Raw genomic sequence first — 18,057 nt, 5'->3', positions numbered from 1 at the left:
AACTTAGAAATACCAAATTCCTCTGTGACTTCTTTTAGCCTCTCTCTTCAGGGATCTCTCTGGCTATAATGGTGAACTGGGTCTTGGTACTGAGTCTCAGCTCCAATTTCCTTTGGTTAAGCTCTCAATCACTGAGTTACCCTGTCTTTCAGAAATGCAGAAGACTTTCAGTAATCTATTAATTATCTGATCATATTTGCAAATTTGTATGCCAGGGAGAAATCTGTCTCATTACTAACAATACTAATATGTATCTCTTTGTCTTTGTTACTTTTTGAGGGGAGTCTATAAAAGAAATTTCCTAGAGAAGTGAACAGATAAAAGCCACGAACCCATTTTTGAGCCAGGCCCAAAGACTCACAGGTTCAGCTGTTCTCACTGTACCAACATCCTTATAATAAAATCTTTGCCCTGGGTCACTTGTCAAAATATCATGAAAACGTTCCTCTGTTTTGTTTTGTTTTTTTAATTGTTTTCTTCATGAGAGAAATTTCCTCTGGGAGAGACTGCCTCCAAATCTCCCATGTTTCTAGAATTGCAAATCTGTCCAGTCTTCAATTTGAAATAAGCAACTATTAAAATGAGGGCAAAGACAAAATGCACACAAGTAATATATTTGACCAACACCGCCAGACTCATGGATTTATTTCAGTCTAGGTCCATGCCCCTTCCAAGTTATATTCAAGCTTCCTACATGTATACATACTAGAACTTTAAATTATACACTTATTTTTCTAAACAGCATGATTTCACCAAGGATATTTTAGACTTACAATGGCAACTTTGGATAATTTTTTATATAAATAAAACTGTTTGAAAGGTACCTTAAAATGGAAAGAAGCAAAATCTCATACATCCAATGGTCTATATTTCCTAATTGCTATGACAAAATTTATTTTTTAATCCAGATTCTAAAAATTCCTTCCTTAAAAGATTTGCTAGCCAAGGCAAATTAAAAATATAAAATGTTAAAACCATTTGCCTTTCAGATGCTTTCACATTCTAATTTGAAAGATACAGCATTTATCCCACTATTCCTTATCTCCTGTGTTATGTTCCTCCATCACCCTCAGGCCTCTATCCTTCCTCTTGCCTGCTTTCCTTTCCATCTGACCTGCTAGAAACAAAAGTTCAGTAACTTCTTAAAGGTAAATCCCCTTCAGAATGTGACAAGTGTCATGTGGTTGAGTTTTAAGCACTGGTCTGTTGATTTTTAAGCTTCTGGGATGAAAACCACTGCCAAAGACTCTCCAAAGCCTAAACAAGATAAACAGGAATTTGCAGAAAAATTTAGAATTCTGTGAACTCCAACCTAGTCCTTGTACATTTTCCTATTTCAATAAATGGTATCATCAAACATTGAGTTGTGAAAATCAGAAATCTAACAATTTTTCTTAAGATTGCAGAGCTAAGTTCCTTTCAATGTTCTCTGATTTCAAAGCCTTCCTTGCTATTTTTGCCTAGCTCTGGAATTTAAAAAAAAAAAAAAAAGCCTAGAGGTATTTTTACTGGGATCTTGCTAATTTTTAAATTACTCTAGGTAGAGAACATCTTCAAAACGTCAAATTTTTCTCTATGAGAACACATTCAGTCATGTGTTCTCATTGTTAAGTATGCATTGCTTAACAATGGGGACACCTTCTGAGAAATACGTCATTAGGCGATTTTGTCACCATGCAAACATCATAGAGTGTACTTACATAAATCTAGATGGTATAGTCTACAACATACCTAGGCTATAATGGTATAGCCTATTGTACCTAGGCTACAAACCTGTACAACTTGTTACTGTACTGAATGCTGTAAGCAATTTTAACAGAATGATAAGGATTTGTATATCAGACCTAAACATAGAAAAAGTACAACAAAAATAGACATTATAATCTTACAAAACGACTGTCATATTTGTGGTCCATCGCTGACCAAAACATCATCACACACCACTTCTTTTCATTTTTCAGGTCTACTTTTCCAACATTAATTCTAAATATCTGTTTAATATCTCTACGGCTATCACCCTCCATTACTACCACCCCAATCTAACCTATCACTTCTCACCTTGACTATTCAATGGCCTACTAACTTGGCTACCAGCATCCACTCTTTTCTCAGTCCATTCATTTTCCATACTGCAATTCAGAGTGATATTTTCAAAGTATAAATCTCGCCATGTCACCTTGCTATTTAAAATCATTTCATTTGCTCCCATTGTACTTAGGATAATTACCAAAATCTCCAATATGTCCTAAAAGATTTAATCCCTACCTGCTTCTACAGGCTCAATTTACACCATGTACCTATTCATGTCTTTACTTCCAGCAACATCAATATTTTAGTTGCTTAGCCACTGAACCTTAATGAATGCTATTTTCCCTTTTCTATTGCAGATGCTCTTCCCTCCCCTTTTCATAGAGTAAACTCCTATTCATCTTCAAAGCTCAACATCCTCAAAATACCTTTTCCATTCTCCTCAACCAGGTCAAACCATCACAGTACATAATGTCAAAGCATTATGTATGTCCTCCATGATATGTATCACAGTTCCAAGTACATATGAATGTTTGTGATTTTCTTAGTATGTCTTCTTCCTTCACTACCATGAAATACCCATGAGTGCAGAGACGATTTCTAGTTTTGCTAATTTTTCTATTTCTAGCATAATAGTGTCAGTCACATAATCTTTTTTAAAGAGATAAAGAGATATTAGCAGGGGAACGGAACAGAGTATTATAGGTGTAATAGAAATTGCTGGCTGCCCACAATTCAGCTTTCCCTCTTCCAGAGTAAAATTGTTGCTAAGAAGCAATCTTTACATCTAGGTAAGAGAATGTGATTAGTTATTGGCAATAGAAAGTAGGCAAGAATGGTGTGTCAATCCCGGGCCCAGGCATTTAAGAAACAGATATGGCTTCTCCGTATTTTCCATCATCTTCCACCATGTGAAGAAGACACCAAGGCCTCAGGGTGAGCCAAAGCCGTAAGATGGGTCACAGCATGGAGAAAATAGCATACAGATCGAAAGCATCCTCAATTTAACTGTTATGTAATTAAAAACTAAATTTCTATTATATTAAGCTTCCAACAGTTGGAGGCTTACTGGTATATCAAATAGCATTAACCCAATGAGTTTACCAGTTGTTATCTTAATGTACTAGCCTTATCAGAAATCAATATATGCACTGGCTTATCAGTTGCGGGCAGGCAGCATGGGGAACAGCTATTTTTGAATAGAAAATTTAAGATGTCTGTAATGCAGTGGCAAAATATTTAATAAAACTATAGCCTACAATAGCTTGAAAGGCAGATCACATGGTTTCCAAGCTTATATCTCTAGGGAAATAAATTGGAAGAACAGTACTTTCTGCTGGCTTTTATTTGTATTTAGCTAAGTGTACTAGTCTGTTTTCTCACTGCTGATAAAGACATACACAAGACTGGGAAGAAAAAGAGGTTTAATTGGACTTACAGTTCCACACGGCTGGGGAGGCCTCAGAATCATGGTGGGAGGTGAAAGGCACTTCTTACATGATGGTGGAAAGAGAAAAATGAGGAAGAAGCAAAAGCGGAAAGCCCTGATAAACCCATCAGATCTCATGAGACTTATGCACTGTCACGAGAATAACATGGGAAAGATAGACGCTTACGGTTCAATCATCTCCCCCTGGGTACCTCCCACAACATGTGGGAATTCTGGGAGATGCAATTCAAGTTGAGATTTGGCTGGGGACACAGCGAAACCATATCACAAGGGATTTCAAGAAAGTGGTAAGCTCATATGGAATCAACCTAATTGCCTATCAATTGATAAATGGATAAAGAAAATGTAGTATACACACACACATACAATGGTATACTATTCAGCCTTTAAAAAGAAGAAAGTCTTGTCATTTATTATACAACAACATAAACCTGGAAGACATAATGTTAAGTTAAATAAGATAGGCACAGAAAGACAAATGTCACATGATTATGCTTACATGTTATATTAGTCTGTTTTCACACTGCTATAAAAACATACCCAAGACTGGTAATTTTTAAAGAAAAGAGATTTAATTGACTCACAGTTCTGCGTGGTTGGGGAGGTCTCAGGAAACTTACAATCATGGCAGAAGGAGAAACAGGCACATCTTACATGGTGGCAGGCAAGAGAGAGCAAGCAACAGTGGGGAAAACTGCTTATCAAACCATCAGAACTCGTGAGAACTCACTATCATGAAACAGCAAGGGGGAAATTGCCTTCATGATCCAGTCACCTCTCTCTCTCGACAGGTGGGAATTGTCCATCTCTTGACATGTGGGGATTACAATTCGAGATGAGATTTGGGTGGGGACACAGAGCCAAACAATATCACATGTAGAATCTAAAAAAGTCAAACTCATAGAAGCAGAAAACAGAATGGTGGTTGCCAGGGGGGCATTGGGGTATGGTGGGCAGAATGCAGAGATGTTGGTCAAAGGGTACAAAGTTTCAAGTAGACAGGATGAAAAAATTCTGGAGATCTATTTTACAGCATGATGACTATAACTAATGATATATCATATACTTGAAAATTGCTAAGACAGATTTGTCTTAGCAGAGAAAATCAGTTGTTACATTCAGTAATACCTTATATGGTAGTATTTCCAAACTTCAGTCATTCACAGAGCACCCTCATAATCTTTGCAGTATTTGCATATATCTTATGCTCTTTTCCTTAAAGCCACTTTCTCTTCTTTATTTATTTATCATGGTGACATAATAAATGAAAATCCAGTATCATACGCTTTACATGCATGATAGCCTTTAAAAGTACAATGGAAATAAAACTCACCATGATAAATGAAATTGCAGTATCATATGCTTTACGTGTATGATAGCCTTAAAAAATTGTGAAAATAAAACTCACCACAACAAATAAGTATGTGAAGTAATAGATACGTTAAGTAGCTTAATTTAATCATTCCACAACATATATATATGAAAACATCATGTTGTACCATAAGTACATAAAATTTTTGTCAATTATACCTTAATAAAGCTGGAGAAAAAAGAAAAAGTGAGAATCTCGGGAAAGAATTCTCTTGCCTATGCAAAGTACATTCATTCAAAGAACTCATGCAAGGTCCTACTTTTCTAGAAAATGTTCTGTGAGCACTCCTGGCTTCATGGCTCTTTTCCATATAGAAGTCCTAAAGTGTTCTATTACCTGAATATTTATTAACTAACTACTATGTACCTACATGAAAATAATCCTTTTTTATTTTCATGTTCAATGCTGCAGATATATTTATATGACAATCTACCTCTTGAATACAAAAATAATCCTGTGAACTTACCACCTACTATCCCCCAAGGGAAGCCCTGATATTAAGGAATCCAGCGATGGGAGTGGAAAGGAATTAAACGGGTTGAAATGCAGTTTTTGGTGGAATTCATTTGGAAAAGAGGGCTCTTAATACCTGACTTTAAATGGACCGGCCAACTTATAGCAGGATTATAGCCACCTTAGGATAAAGATTAGTACTTGCTCTTCATTCTATATTTGTATAGATTTGGTTTACTTGTTTTCCCTTAATAGTCCACTCACATAATATGCATATGTTAGGAATTCCTACTATATGTCAGATAATATGCTAGGTACTACCAATTATTATCAATAAGCAAGATCAATAGGTCCTTGCCATACTGTGTACATTTGTGTGTATAACAAATACCAATGTGCATGTGTATGTGTTTGCATAAATTTTAAATGTTAGGATGAGACTGGACTAAGTTAATTATTCCAGGCCTCCTCTCCTCTAGTGAGGGCCTTAAAAAAGGAACAACTCTATATATAAACACTATACAGCAGCAGTCCCCAACCTTTTCAGCACCAGGAACCAGTTTTGTGGAAGACAATTTTTCCACGAACTGGTGGGGGGCGGGGAGGATGTCTGGTTTCAGAATGAAACTGTTCCACCTCAGATCATCAGGCATTAGTTAGATTCTCACAAGGAGCACACAACCTAGATCCCTCATATGCACAGCACAGTAGGGTTCATGCTCCTATGAGAATCTAATGCTGCCACTGATCTGACAGGAGGTGGAGCTCAGGCCATAATGCTCACTCACCTGCCACTCACCTCCTGTGGTGTGGCCCAGTTCCTAACAGGCCACAGACAACTACTTGTCTGTGGCCTGGGTTGGGGACTCCTGCTATACAGGAAGAGCCCTATCTATATAAGTGTTATATTCATAGTCTATACTAGTGGCTCTCAGTTATGAATCCTTAGATAGATGGCAAAAGAGATGCATAAGAATCACCCAGAAACTTGGTAAAAATAGAAAATTCCAGTCTCCATACTCAGCAATTTCAATTTAGTAGGCTTAGAATAAATATTTATAAAGCTTCACCTAGATGATTCTGACACTGGTAGATCTGTGTCCCTAAACAGTGCCTTGATTGATTATTTAATTGTGCTATACTTCTTTTATCATAGTCAAAGTATGGCAAAGTATTGTGGTATTCAGTACCAGTAGCACAAAATAGTTTAATAGTAGCACAAAATAGTTTAAGAAAATAAATAGTTTAAGTAAGTACATAAACAATGATATTTTAAGAGAAGCTATGGTTTTTCTTTTGTTTTCCCACATATAATAACACTTACTATCAAGATACTTTCACTTAGGGACAGAAAAGATAAGCTATGAGACAGTTCTTCTCAAAATGTAGGACATGGACTACAGGTGATAGAGCAAATAATAATGGTACCCAAAATGATTTTAGAAGATATACAGATCTTACATGGCACATGAACATACATTAAATAATTCTGAATCACCAGAAAAAATATATTTTCAATTCTCTTTCAATAAGAAATTCTCAGTTAGCTATTGGTATATCTTTTACACCTCTCTACCATTACTTCTCATTTTAAGAAACAGAGAGCATGTCTCAGAGCCTTTAGCAAAACAGTATCTAGCCAAAATTTAGAAACATTGCTTTATTTTCACTGTATTTTTAAGGCTGTCATACATGTAAAGCATGTGATACTGGATTTTCATTTATCACGGTGAGTAAACAAACAGAAAGAAAGTGAATTTAAGGAAAAGAGCATAAAATATATGCAAATACTACAAAAGTTATACATACATATGCCTGCAAAAATTATGAGGGTGCTCTATGAATGACTGAAATTTGGAAATAATACCATGTAAGGTATTACTGAATATAACAACTGATTTCTCTCTCTCATGCACACACATAAACATAGACTAACATATTCAATAATTAATACAAATGAATAACCAAAAGCCAAAAAATACTTGTAGAAAGACATTAAATGTACTGCCTGACAAAGTAACCAAAATAACATTATATGACAATTATTGTTTTTACATTTTTTACTAAATGAATTTGATAATCCCTATCTGATATACATATATATGAAATAGACTCATGTTGTTGTCTGAAAGCCAGAACAATTATTATTCTACAATTCATTCTACACACCTTATAATCCTTGGGTCGGCAGCAGCCAAGATGAGAATGATCTGAAAAAGGAAGTACAAAACAATTAAAGTTTAAATTTGGTTTCATCTTTGATTTTTAATACTATCATTGTTTCTACAATTACAATTCACTCAGAATATTTCAGAGATACTTCAAAATCCTTCAACAGTGTTACATCAGAAAGGATAATAATCCAATTAGTTAAAATTTGTATTAGTTCTTCAGCAATTAAATGATTTCACAAATACTATTTTCATTTGAAAATAGCAGGAAATATCTGAATACAGAAAGGAGTAACTTTTAGTCGATAAACCAATTTGTGTCTATGAAATGAATAGGGTTTAGTTGATAATCAATTTATGATGAAACATAATTTGTATTCACAGATTTGACAGATATTGTCAAACTATATGTTTCCTATTCTTATACTCCATTCTAGATTCAGGTGTAAAGAAACAGGACCAGCTTTAGAGGGTGGTGGCATACAGTAGTTTATAGATCTTGTTGACAAATAAATCTGCATTATACATTCCAGGCCCAAGCACCTTGGGCATATAACTTAATCTCTCTAACTCTCAGATTCCTAATATGTCTGATGTGCCTCTTTCATAATATTGTTTTAAAGATTATATAAGATCTTACACGTAAGGCACTAAAATAGAAATCAACTATTACTAATACCATCATCAACAACAACATCATTACTATCAAATGTAAACTCAAACAAGCAGGGGTTCAATTTCAAATTCTGCCACTCATTAAACATAGTATTCTGGTCCAACTATATAAAGACAATTGATCTGTTTCATGCCTCATTTTTAAGAGTAAGAAAACAATGCCTACCTTATATCAGAGAGTCAGAGTGATGATAACATGATACACTTCGTGAAAATCCCCAGAAAAGTATCTATCACATAGTGGATTTTAAAACTAATTCTAAATTTATCCGTAAGATAATAACCACTACATTCTACATGTAGATTTGGAGCTTTACTCATTACTTAAAGGGAATAAGCTTTCAAGAATCAACTTTTATTATAACAACTTATAATATCTGTTACACTGACAGAAAAGAAAATAAGAACCAGAGACAATCAGTTTGCAGCTTCAAGATAGTTGACTAGGGGCATTTTGTACTCCCTTCCTCCACTAAGAAAAACCAAAAGAGCAGATAGATAATCATACATTGAATAGATCAGCCAATAGAGAATACTGGAATTCAAAAGGAAATTGGCAGACAACACCTAAGGCAAGGAAGGAGAAGGAAGCAAGATGGCCTGTACAGTGAGGACTGGCACCCAAGAGATACTTCTCAATACAGAGAAAGGGTAAGTGAGAGACTCTCAGCTGTCCACATTATCACCATGGATCCCTACGATACCAGGCCACTGAAGAGCTCCTGAACCCTCGTGAGCCCTGAAACTAATACAAGGAGCTACCGGGAGATTGTACCATGCACTGCCCAAGAGAGAACGCTTCCCCTGGGTCCTTCATGTTCCCTGACACTTAAGTAGCTACGGCAAGGCACCACTTTAGAACTCCCTCCCCTACAGACTGTGAGCTGTCCTGGAGCCCAGTGGCAGCAGGGCTGCCCCCAGGACTTAGAAACAAGCTGTCACAAGCTACTGGATGTAGGGCTGTATTAGTCCATTTTTACACTGCCGATAAAGACATACCTGAGAATGGGCAATTTACAAAAGAAAGCAGTTTAATTGGACTTACAGTTCCATGTAGCTGGGGAAGCCTCACAATCATGGCAGAAGGCAAGGAAGAGCAAGTCACATCTTACATGGATGGCAGTAGGCAAAGAGAGAGAACTTGTGCAGGGGAACTCCTCTTTTTAAAATCATTAGATCTCGTGAGACTTACTCACTATCACGAGAACAGCATGGGAAAGACTTGCCCCCATGATTCAATTGCCTCCCACCAGGCTCCTCCCACAACACATGGGAATTCAAGATGAGATTTGGGTGGGGGCACAGCCAAACCATATCAAGGGCAGAGACATGACTGAGCCTTTGGGACTGCAGCACAAACGAGATGCCATTCTGGAACCATTCCCCCAAAAGACTGTGCACTATCCTGAAGTCCAGCAGCACTGGGGCTGAGGCATAAGTGCCACTGGGCTGAGGTACGAGTGGTATACATGCTCCCCACCTGCCAGCTAGGGTGCCATCACAGATGGCAGCATCATCTCCAGCCCCAAGTAGCAGGGCAGAAGTACAGATACTACCTTCCACAATCCAAGCATCCCACCAGTGGCCTGGGGACCACTCTGCCCCTGCCTACTACAGCCAGCACTTGTTCACATCATCAGGGAGCCTGAGGCAAGCAAGACATGCCTGACTCTGCCCCTCCTCCTCCCATGCCAGACCATATAGTTTGAGGGCCAGAAGACTGCCCAGCCCAGTCCACCACTACTGGCACCTGAACGCTCCTCCCCAGGGAATGAGATTGGGCCTACACTCATAGCCACTACCACCAGAGCTGGCATTTACCTGTATACACCACCTTCAAGCCTGGGGACTGGCACACCTAGACGATCTCAGCCACTGTCAAAAACAATGCGCACCGCTTGGGACCCAGAGGGTCATCCTGCCACTGTCACGGTCATCACCCATGCCACACTGGCTACCCAGGGGCTTGAGAACCTGTCCATCTGCCTGGCCCATGATGGCTACTACCAGCATCTGAGTAGGCCAACTAGAGGCCCATGAATCAGTCCACCAGGACCAGCTAAAATTGCTGCCAGTGCACACCACTCTGGAGCCCAAGGACAGGCATGGTCAGCTCACTACTGCCACCACTGCGACCCAAAGACTAGACTACCTAGTGTCCCAGTCCTCAGCAAAACTAGAACACAGCCTCCACTAATAATTGCACACTAAGCCAATGAGCAAGTCTCAGATACCACGGATGCTGCTTATAAACAAAAAAAAAAAATCACACAGAGACTACACCACTGCATGCACCCAGAAAAAGGCCAAAGTGCCCTACCCAACCAGTAATGAGGATTCATCTGCAGGAAAAAGTCCCCCCAAAACAAAAGCAAATTCAAAAAATTGGAACAAACAACTGATATAACAGATGTTCAGATATCAATGTAAGGACAAAGAAAAAATGAAAAGCAAGAAAATATGACACCTCCCAAGGAACAAAATAATCCTCCAGAAACAGATCCCAATCAGAAACAAAGTCATGAAATCTCAGAAAAAGAATTTAAATTATTGATTCTAAAGACACTCAGTGAGATACAAGGCATTCTGAAAAACAATATAAAAGAATCAGAAAAATAATGCAGGACATGAATGAAACTTTTACGAAGGAGATATATATCACAAAAAAAAAGAACCAAACAGAAATTCTGGAGATGAATTAATTGACTGAACTACAAAATACATTTGATTTTTTTTTTTTTTTGAGATAGGGTCTCACTCTGCCACCCAGGCTGGAGTGCAGTGGCACGATTTTGGCTCACTGCAACCTCCGCCTCCTGGGTTCAAGCGCTTCTCCTGCCTCAGTCTCCGGAGTAGCTGGGATTAGAGGCATGTGCCACCACGCCCACCTAATTTTTATTTTTATTTTTTATTTTTTTTGAGACAGAGTTTCGCTCTTCTTGCCCAGGCTGGAGTACAATGGTGTGATCTTTGCTCACTGCAATCTCTGTCTCCTGGGTTCAAGCAGCTCTCCTTCCTCAGCCTCCCAAGTAGCTATTTTTAGTAGAGATGGGGTTTCACCATGTTGGCCAGGCTGGTCTCGAAGTCCTGGCCTCAAGTGATCTGCCTGCCTCGGCCTCCCAAAGTGCTGGGATTACAGGCATAAGCCATCGTGCCTGGCCTACAAAATACGTTTGAAAGCATCAACAATAGACTAAACCAAGCATAAGAACCAGATGTCAGAACTTGGAGATAGGTCTTTTGAAATAACCCAGTCAGGCAAAAATAAGAAATAAAAAATGAACAAAACCTTTGTGATCTATGGGACACGATAAAGCGACCAAATATACAAATCATCTGTATCCCCAAAGGAAGAGAATATAAGAGTTCCAAAAACTATTTAATGAAATGATAAACAAACATTTCTGAAGTCTATCAAGAGACTAGACATTCAGATGCAGGGGGACCAGTAATCCCTAAGCAGATACAATGCAAAAAGTCTTTCCCATGGAATATTATAGCCAAAATGTCTAAAGTCAATGACAAAAAAAGAATCCTGAACAAGAGAAAAGTGACTAATCACCTATAAAGAAACCCCCATTAGACTAACAGCAGATTCCTAAATAGAAACCTTACAGACCAGGAATGGGATGATAAATTCAAAATGCTGAAAGAAAAAAACCTGCCAGTCAAGGACACTCACTATTAATATATCCAGAAAAAAAATCCTTCGTAAATTTAGGAAAAATAAAGTATTTCCCACGTAAGTAAAAGCTAAGGGAATTCATCACCAGTAAGCCAGCCCTACAAGATGTGATCAAGGGAACTCTAAACCTGAAAGCAAAAGAATGACCTTTACCATCTTGAAAACACACGAAAATACAAAACTCAACGATAAAGCAAACACACAAATGAGAAAGAGAAAAGATTCATGGTACAACCACAGATAACCACCAAACCACAATGACAAACAATAAGAGAAAAAGAAAGGACCAAAGAATATAGAAAAACACCAGAAAATAACAATATGGCAGGAACAAAACCACACATACCAATAATAAACTTGAATGTAAAACTAAAAATACAACTACCATACAATCAGCAATCTCAGTACTGGGTATCCATCCAAAGGAAAGGAAATTAGTATATTGAAGAGATATTGCAGCACTATTCACAGTCGCCAAAACATGGAATCAACCTAACTGTTCATCAATAGATGAATGGATAAAGAAAATGTTGTGTATATACACAATGGAATAAATAATAAAGTAATTAGGGCATAAAATTAATGATATCATGTCATTTGCAGCAACATGAATGGAACTGGGGGGTCATTATTTTAAGTGAAATAAATCAGGCATACAAAGACAAATATTGCATGTTCTCATATGTGGAAGCTAAAAATATTCTCTCATAGAAAGTAGAATAATCAATACTAGAGGCTGGGAAGGATGGGTTGGTAGGGGTGGACGATGAAGAGCGGTAGCTTAACAGGTACAAACATAAGATTAGAAAACAGGTATACTCTGTTGTCAAAGGAGAGCATAGTAACTATTGTTAACAACAATGTATTATATATTTCAAAGTAGCTGGAAGACAGGACTTAAATTGTTCCCAACATAAAGAAATGACAAATACACAAAATGGTAGATAATTTAACCACTCTTAATTGATCATCACACATTCCACACAATGTAACAAAATATCACACGTACCCAATAAATATGTAAAATATTATGTATCAATTTTTAAAACAGAAAATCAGAACCATAAAATTCTACTTTCTCACTCACACATATCACTCAAAAGCATTCTATGGTTCTATATTCTACTTTCCCAAACCACCTAATCCAGAAAATAAATAAAGACATATAATAGTCTGTATTTAGCATTTTTTATGGCACAAGATATTTTCTAGGTACCCTGAACCATACCAGAAATCAGCTGAAATATTAATACATTTTACACGAGGTCAACTTCTCCACATAATGTAAGATTCAATTTACTTCAAATGCTTTTCAAAAATTAAAAATAAGAATAAATCACAGTCCAACTTCTCTTCTGTACAAGTCTAATATATAGCATGATCACAAGTAGTTGAAAAAATAAAAAAATGAGAAGGACATCCGGACACGGTGCCTAATACTTGTAATCCCAGCACTTTGGGAGACCAAGACAGGAGGATCTCCTGAGTTCAGGAGTTCAAGACCAGCCTAGGCAACATGGTGAAACCCACTCTCTACAGAAAAAAAAAAAAAAAAAAAAAAAATTAGTTGGGCATGGTGGTGCATGCATGCCTGTAGTCCCAGCTACTAAGGCAGCTGAGGTGGAAAGATCATTTGAACCAGGGAAGTCGAGGTTGCAGTGAGCCATGTTACACCACGCCCACCAGCCTGGATAACAAAGCAAGATCCTGTCTCAAAAAAAAAAAAGGACAAGGATATGCTAACTTTGAAAATTAAGGTAATAATTTCTGGAAATAGTATGTATTTCCTGGAAGCTAGCATTATATTAAAAGTTTCTGTATGTTAAAGCACTCGTATGGCTTCTGCATTCCACAGACCATTTATAAACTTACCCTGATTTGCACAGGTTTATAATTTTATTCCTACAAATTAATCTATTACTTTGATCTGAGGTTTCCCAATGTTCATATTTAATCACCCTCACCACCAATTAGTCACAAACTATATTTCAAATGTAAGAAATCAAGGAGATGAAAGTCATGGCCCATGGCTGTGAAGTACTTATAATCTATTTTGGTTAACTTATAACCAAAGTTGAACAACAGCAGTATAAACAACAAACTAAGTCAGAATGGTATAACAATTATAATATAAAAAAGTTATACCAGAGAGTAATCTCTCAAGGTAAGGCAAACAGGAAAAACTTCCTAAAGGCAAAGAAACTTGAGATGGACATAATCATTTAGAAACGTAGGAAGAAAAAAAAAATAGGTCAAATCTTGTGTGTATGACTTGGTGCAACTTACTATCCTTCTTTAAACCTCAGGTTTCTTCATCCATAAGAAATTCAAACAAGAGGGACATGTTTAAAAGCAAACAAATTAATGAGAAATTTACTAATGAGGCTGTATATGATGACTACATGCTATTTTATTCAGAAAATATTAAAACATTACCAGTTACTGTTGTCTACTCAAGATATGACATATTAGGATTTGAAATGTTATTTCTATTTTACTTTGTGACAGTTAATCATCTGATAAGGGATTAATGGAAGTTCATAAAATATTACGATCTTATATAGAAATGAGACTCATAAAAGAATCTTCAAATGAAGAGAAGAAAGAAGTTTCCTCTAAGAGGAGAGACAGAGTCTAACATATTTCCTAAATTACTAAGCAAAATGTAAAAAGAGGCCAGGATGGATGTACTTGATTTCCTCTTCAAATATGCAAATAACTAGATAAAGCTTACAAAAAGTCTCATATTACAAGAGATATTGAGTTTCTTCAAAAGGACTGCACAAATTACAATTAGAATTATATAACATGGCAGTAACAGCTACAATGTGCTTGAAAATTTTATTTTAAAAAATATACCTTAATGAAAGTAGAGAAAGTAGTATGAGACTGGTAGAAAAGAAGGAGCTAGAAGCTAGAAGACCTGGAATCTAGATTTGTAACTATCAAGCCACATAACTTCTCTAAACCGCTGCCATTTTTCTCAAATATAATTAAATCCATCTTCACTTGATTATTTTGAAGACTAAAGCAGTAAATGTTGGTGAAAATGGCATCCTATAAAAACTTAATAAATATTAGGCAAGATAATTTGGCAAGAAAATGTTCAAGAACAATTTCTATTAAAGTAAAATCAAAAGTGAAAATTCACTATGTGTAAGAGATCCTACCATAAGAAATTCCCATATGTATTTAAATGGTTGATGAGAACCCAGAAGTTGGTAAGTACTGCTCAGTTGTCAGCCAGGGGAAAAAATATAGTAAAAAAAAAAAAGTTGGGGGGGGGACATTAAGATCAGAAAAACAAGAAGGAAAAGCTCTAGAAATCCAGTTATTAAATGTACAAAGAGGAATAGAATTTTTAAAAATCACTATTTGGCAAAAATCACAGTAAGAAATTGTTTCAGGCAACAGTCATCAATATATGCGAAAGGAGTCAAAGTTGAGGTTTAATAGGATATTACATAGTTTCAAAGTATTTCTCTGCACAATTACAAAAGACAGAAATAGCACCTTTTTGATGGAGAAAACCAGCACATCCATCTTAATCAAATGAGTAAAATTAACATCCCCAGTAGTGGAGAAATACCACAAACCTCCTGGTGTGATGCACTGAGAGTAACATATCACTTCTGTTGTATTCTGGAGGAAAATAAATAATCCGAATCTAATCATGAGGAAAAATCAAACAAACCCAAACTGAGGAACATTCTACAAAATAGCTGGCTTATGCACTTCAAAATTATCAATTTCATTAAGCACAATGAAAGACTAAGGAACTAATCCATATTAAAGAAAACAAAAGAGGCATGGCAGCTGAATGCTATGTATGATGGTATTTCTTTTGCTATAAAGATATTATTAGGACAACTGGCAAAATCTGATTTAGCTTTATAGATTAGTTAATATTATTATATCATTGTTAATCTGCTATATTGTTAATTAACTGGCGTTAATCACATAAAATATTGTCTGAATTAGTCTGCTCAGGCTGCCATAACAAAATATCATGGACTGGGTAGCTTAAAGAACAGAATTTTATTTCTCACAGTTCTGAAGACTGAAAATTAGAAATCAGGGTGCCAGCATGGTCAGGTTCTGGTAAGTTCTCTCTTCCTCTCTTGTAGATGGCTGCCTTCTAGTTGGGTCCTCAAATGGCAGCGAGAGAAGGAGAGCCCAAGCTCTCTGGTATATTTGCTTGTAAGGACAATAATGTCATCATGAAGGCCCTGTTCTCAGGACCTCATCTAAACCTAATCACTCCCAAAGCCTCCATCTCCAAACCACCATATTAGGGGCTAGGGCTTCAACATATGAAGTTTTAGGGCATACAAATTCAGTCCATAATAATATCCCTGTCAAAAAATTCTATACACAGACTCATATACAGACAGAGGAAAGAGAAAAAGAGAAAGAAAAAGCAAATATTATTGTTTATGGATTCTGAGTGAAAGCTATATGGCAATTCTTTGTACTACTATTACTCTTCCATAAGTCTGAAATTATGCCAAAATCAAAATAAAAAGTTAAAAGAAAACAACTCATTATTGATCTCTCTGATTATACCTCTACATAGACAACTGACTGCTTTGATTAAAAGTTATTAGAAACCACAACAGTTCTGCTGGCAAATATGTAATTGTCAAGAAAAACCAGATGCTTAAGTGTTGCCAAAAAATCTTCCAAAGAAACATCTATATTGAAGTTACTTTACAGCGGCTTGTTCCTAAAGCTCATTTTCCATGTCCATAAACTTCTTCCAAGAGGGAAAACAGTATGTAACATCTGTTTCTAATTTCACATAATCTGCTATTGTGGATATAAAAGACCTGTTGATTATCACATCTATCTCCCTGCTCGTGCTAAAAAACAAAAGCAAGCAAAAACTCTGCATGTTTTCAGAAAAGAATATTTAATTTCATCATTAAAAAAATAAGAGATTACACACAACAGGTTAGAAATAGAGATGAAGCTCACTCAATGTAATGATTCTATTAATGATTTTATTTTTTTTCACTCAATCTCATTTTTCTTCCTCTATGACTTTCTCAGTATGTAGTAAATTAACTTTAAAGGCTGCTAGGGAATACTTGTTGAACTCACTAGCCAATGTCTACAGATATTAACACTCAATACCCTTAATTATAAAATACTATTTAACCTTCATAAAAATTATCTTCATATTGAACTTAAGAAGCAACTTACCTAACCATAGCACTACTAGGGCTAAAGATGAAAAACCATTCCTAACAACGTAATTAAAATTACTTGGTGAGAAAAGGGTTCCACAGTCAAGTTTATAAAATGTTGAGTAAAAGTAAATTAATCAAGTCATTTTTTAGTAGAATATATCACATTTTTTAACATGTTAATATATATATTCTAAGTCTCAAGGTGGGAAATGATTTATAGTAGCACAGAAATCCTAGTATCTTAGAGAGTATATAGTTACTTTTTACTCTTTACAACATACAAGTTGTAAAAAGCTACATTATACAATATTATCCAATAATGTAACAAAGATTCTGTTTTTGTTAATTGATGCCAAATTAAAGGCTTGATTGTAGCTCAGGCAACTACGGCAATGAATAAAGACAACTTCTAGCTTACCATTGTGCACCCTTGACCATCCATCTCTTTCACAGTCTCTTCCAGAAGATCCCAATAAAGTATCAGCCCTGGGACTTGGGGGATCAACCTAGAGGAAGCAGGATTTTTATGTAAAAGAGAGTTTAAACATTCCTAGACTTTCAATCTCATGGTACCAGAAAAACTACTAGAGTACAGACAGCATATATAATCAGGGAAACATGATGGTGCCCATGAGAGTCAGACATGTTCCAAAGAGTTTATTCAAGTATTTTGTTGTTCGTTGCAAAATAAAATTGAAATTTAACTTCAAAAATTTTTAATTCTATATATATGTGCCTACTTTAAAATGAACAGACTTGGAATTGAAATGTTTATTACTCCAGTGCCTAGTTTGCTTTCCATCACAAGGTTAAAAAAAGAGCAATATACTTTGCCATATTTTTAAAAGTCTAGCCATTTGCTTCTTAGCTCCTTAGCATGCACATTTTGAATTCAAACAGTCTTTATTTGGCTGCTTTCAGAGCCCAGCATGCTCAGTGATCTATAGCTTAATATAATAATAGTTAACCACATTTCCTAATAAAAAGTAAAAAGAATGATACAAATGTATAAAAAAAATTCCTATTCATCA

The 18,057-nt window shown here is 36.2% G+C and overlaps 1 protein-coding gene across 10 annotated transcripts in view; it reads right to left on the bottom strand.

Moving 5' to 3' along the window:
* SPATA6 (spermatogenesis associated 6) overlaps positions 1-18,057 on the bottom strand; it is a 171,980-nt gene that overhangs the window by 76,593 nt on the left and 77,330 nt on the right. For all 10 annotated transcript variants that reach the window (XM_009456997.5, XM_054670639.2, XM_024354281.3 and 7 more), the window contains 2 exon segments: positions 17,445-17,532; positions 7,473-7,513 (listed from right to left, as the gene is read on the bottom strand). In XM_009456997.5, the coding sequence (XP_009455272.1) occupies positions 7,473-7,513; positions 17,445-17,532 (129 nt within the window).

Source organism: Pan troglodytes, chromosome 1, assembly GCF_028858775.2.
Source record: "Pan troglodytes isolate AG18354 chromosome 1, NHGRI_mPanTro3-v2.0_pri, whole genome shotgun sequence".
Lineage (NCBI taxonomy): Eukaryota > Metazoa > Chordata > Mammalia > Primates > Hominidae > Pan > Pan troglodytes.
The sequence above is the reverse complement of the archived record's forward strand: the minus strand, read 5'-3'. Positions and strand labels throughout refer to the sequence as shown.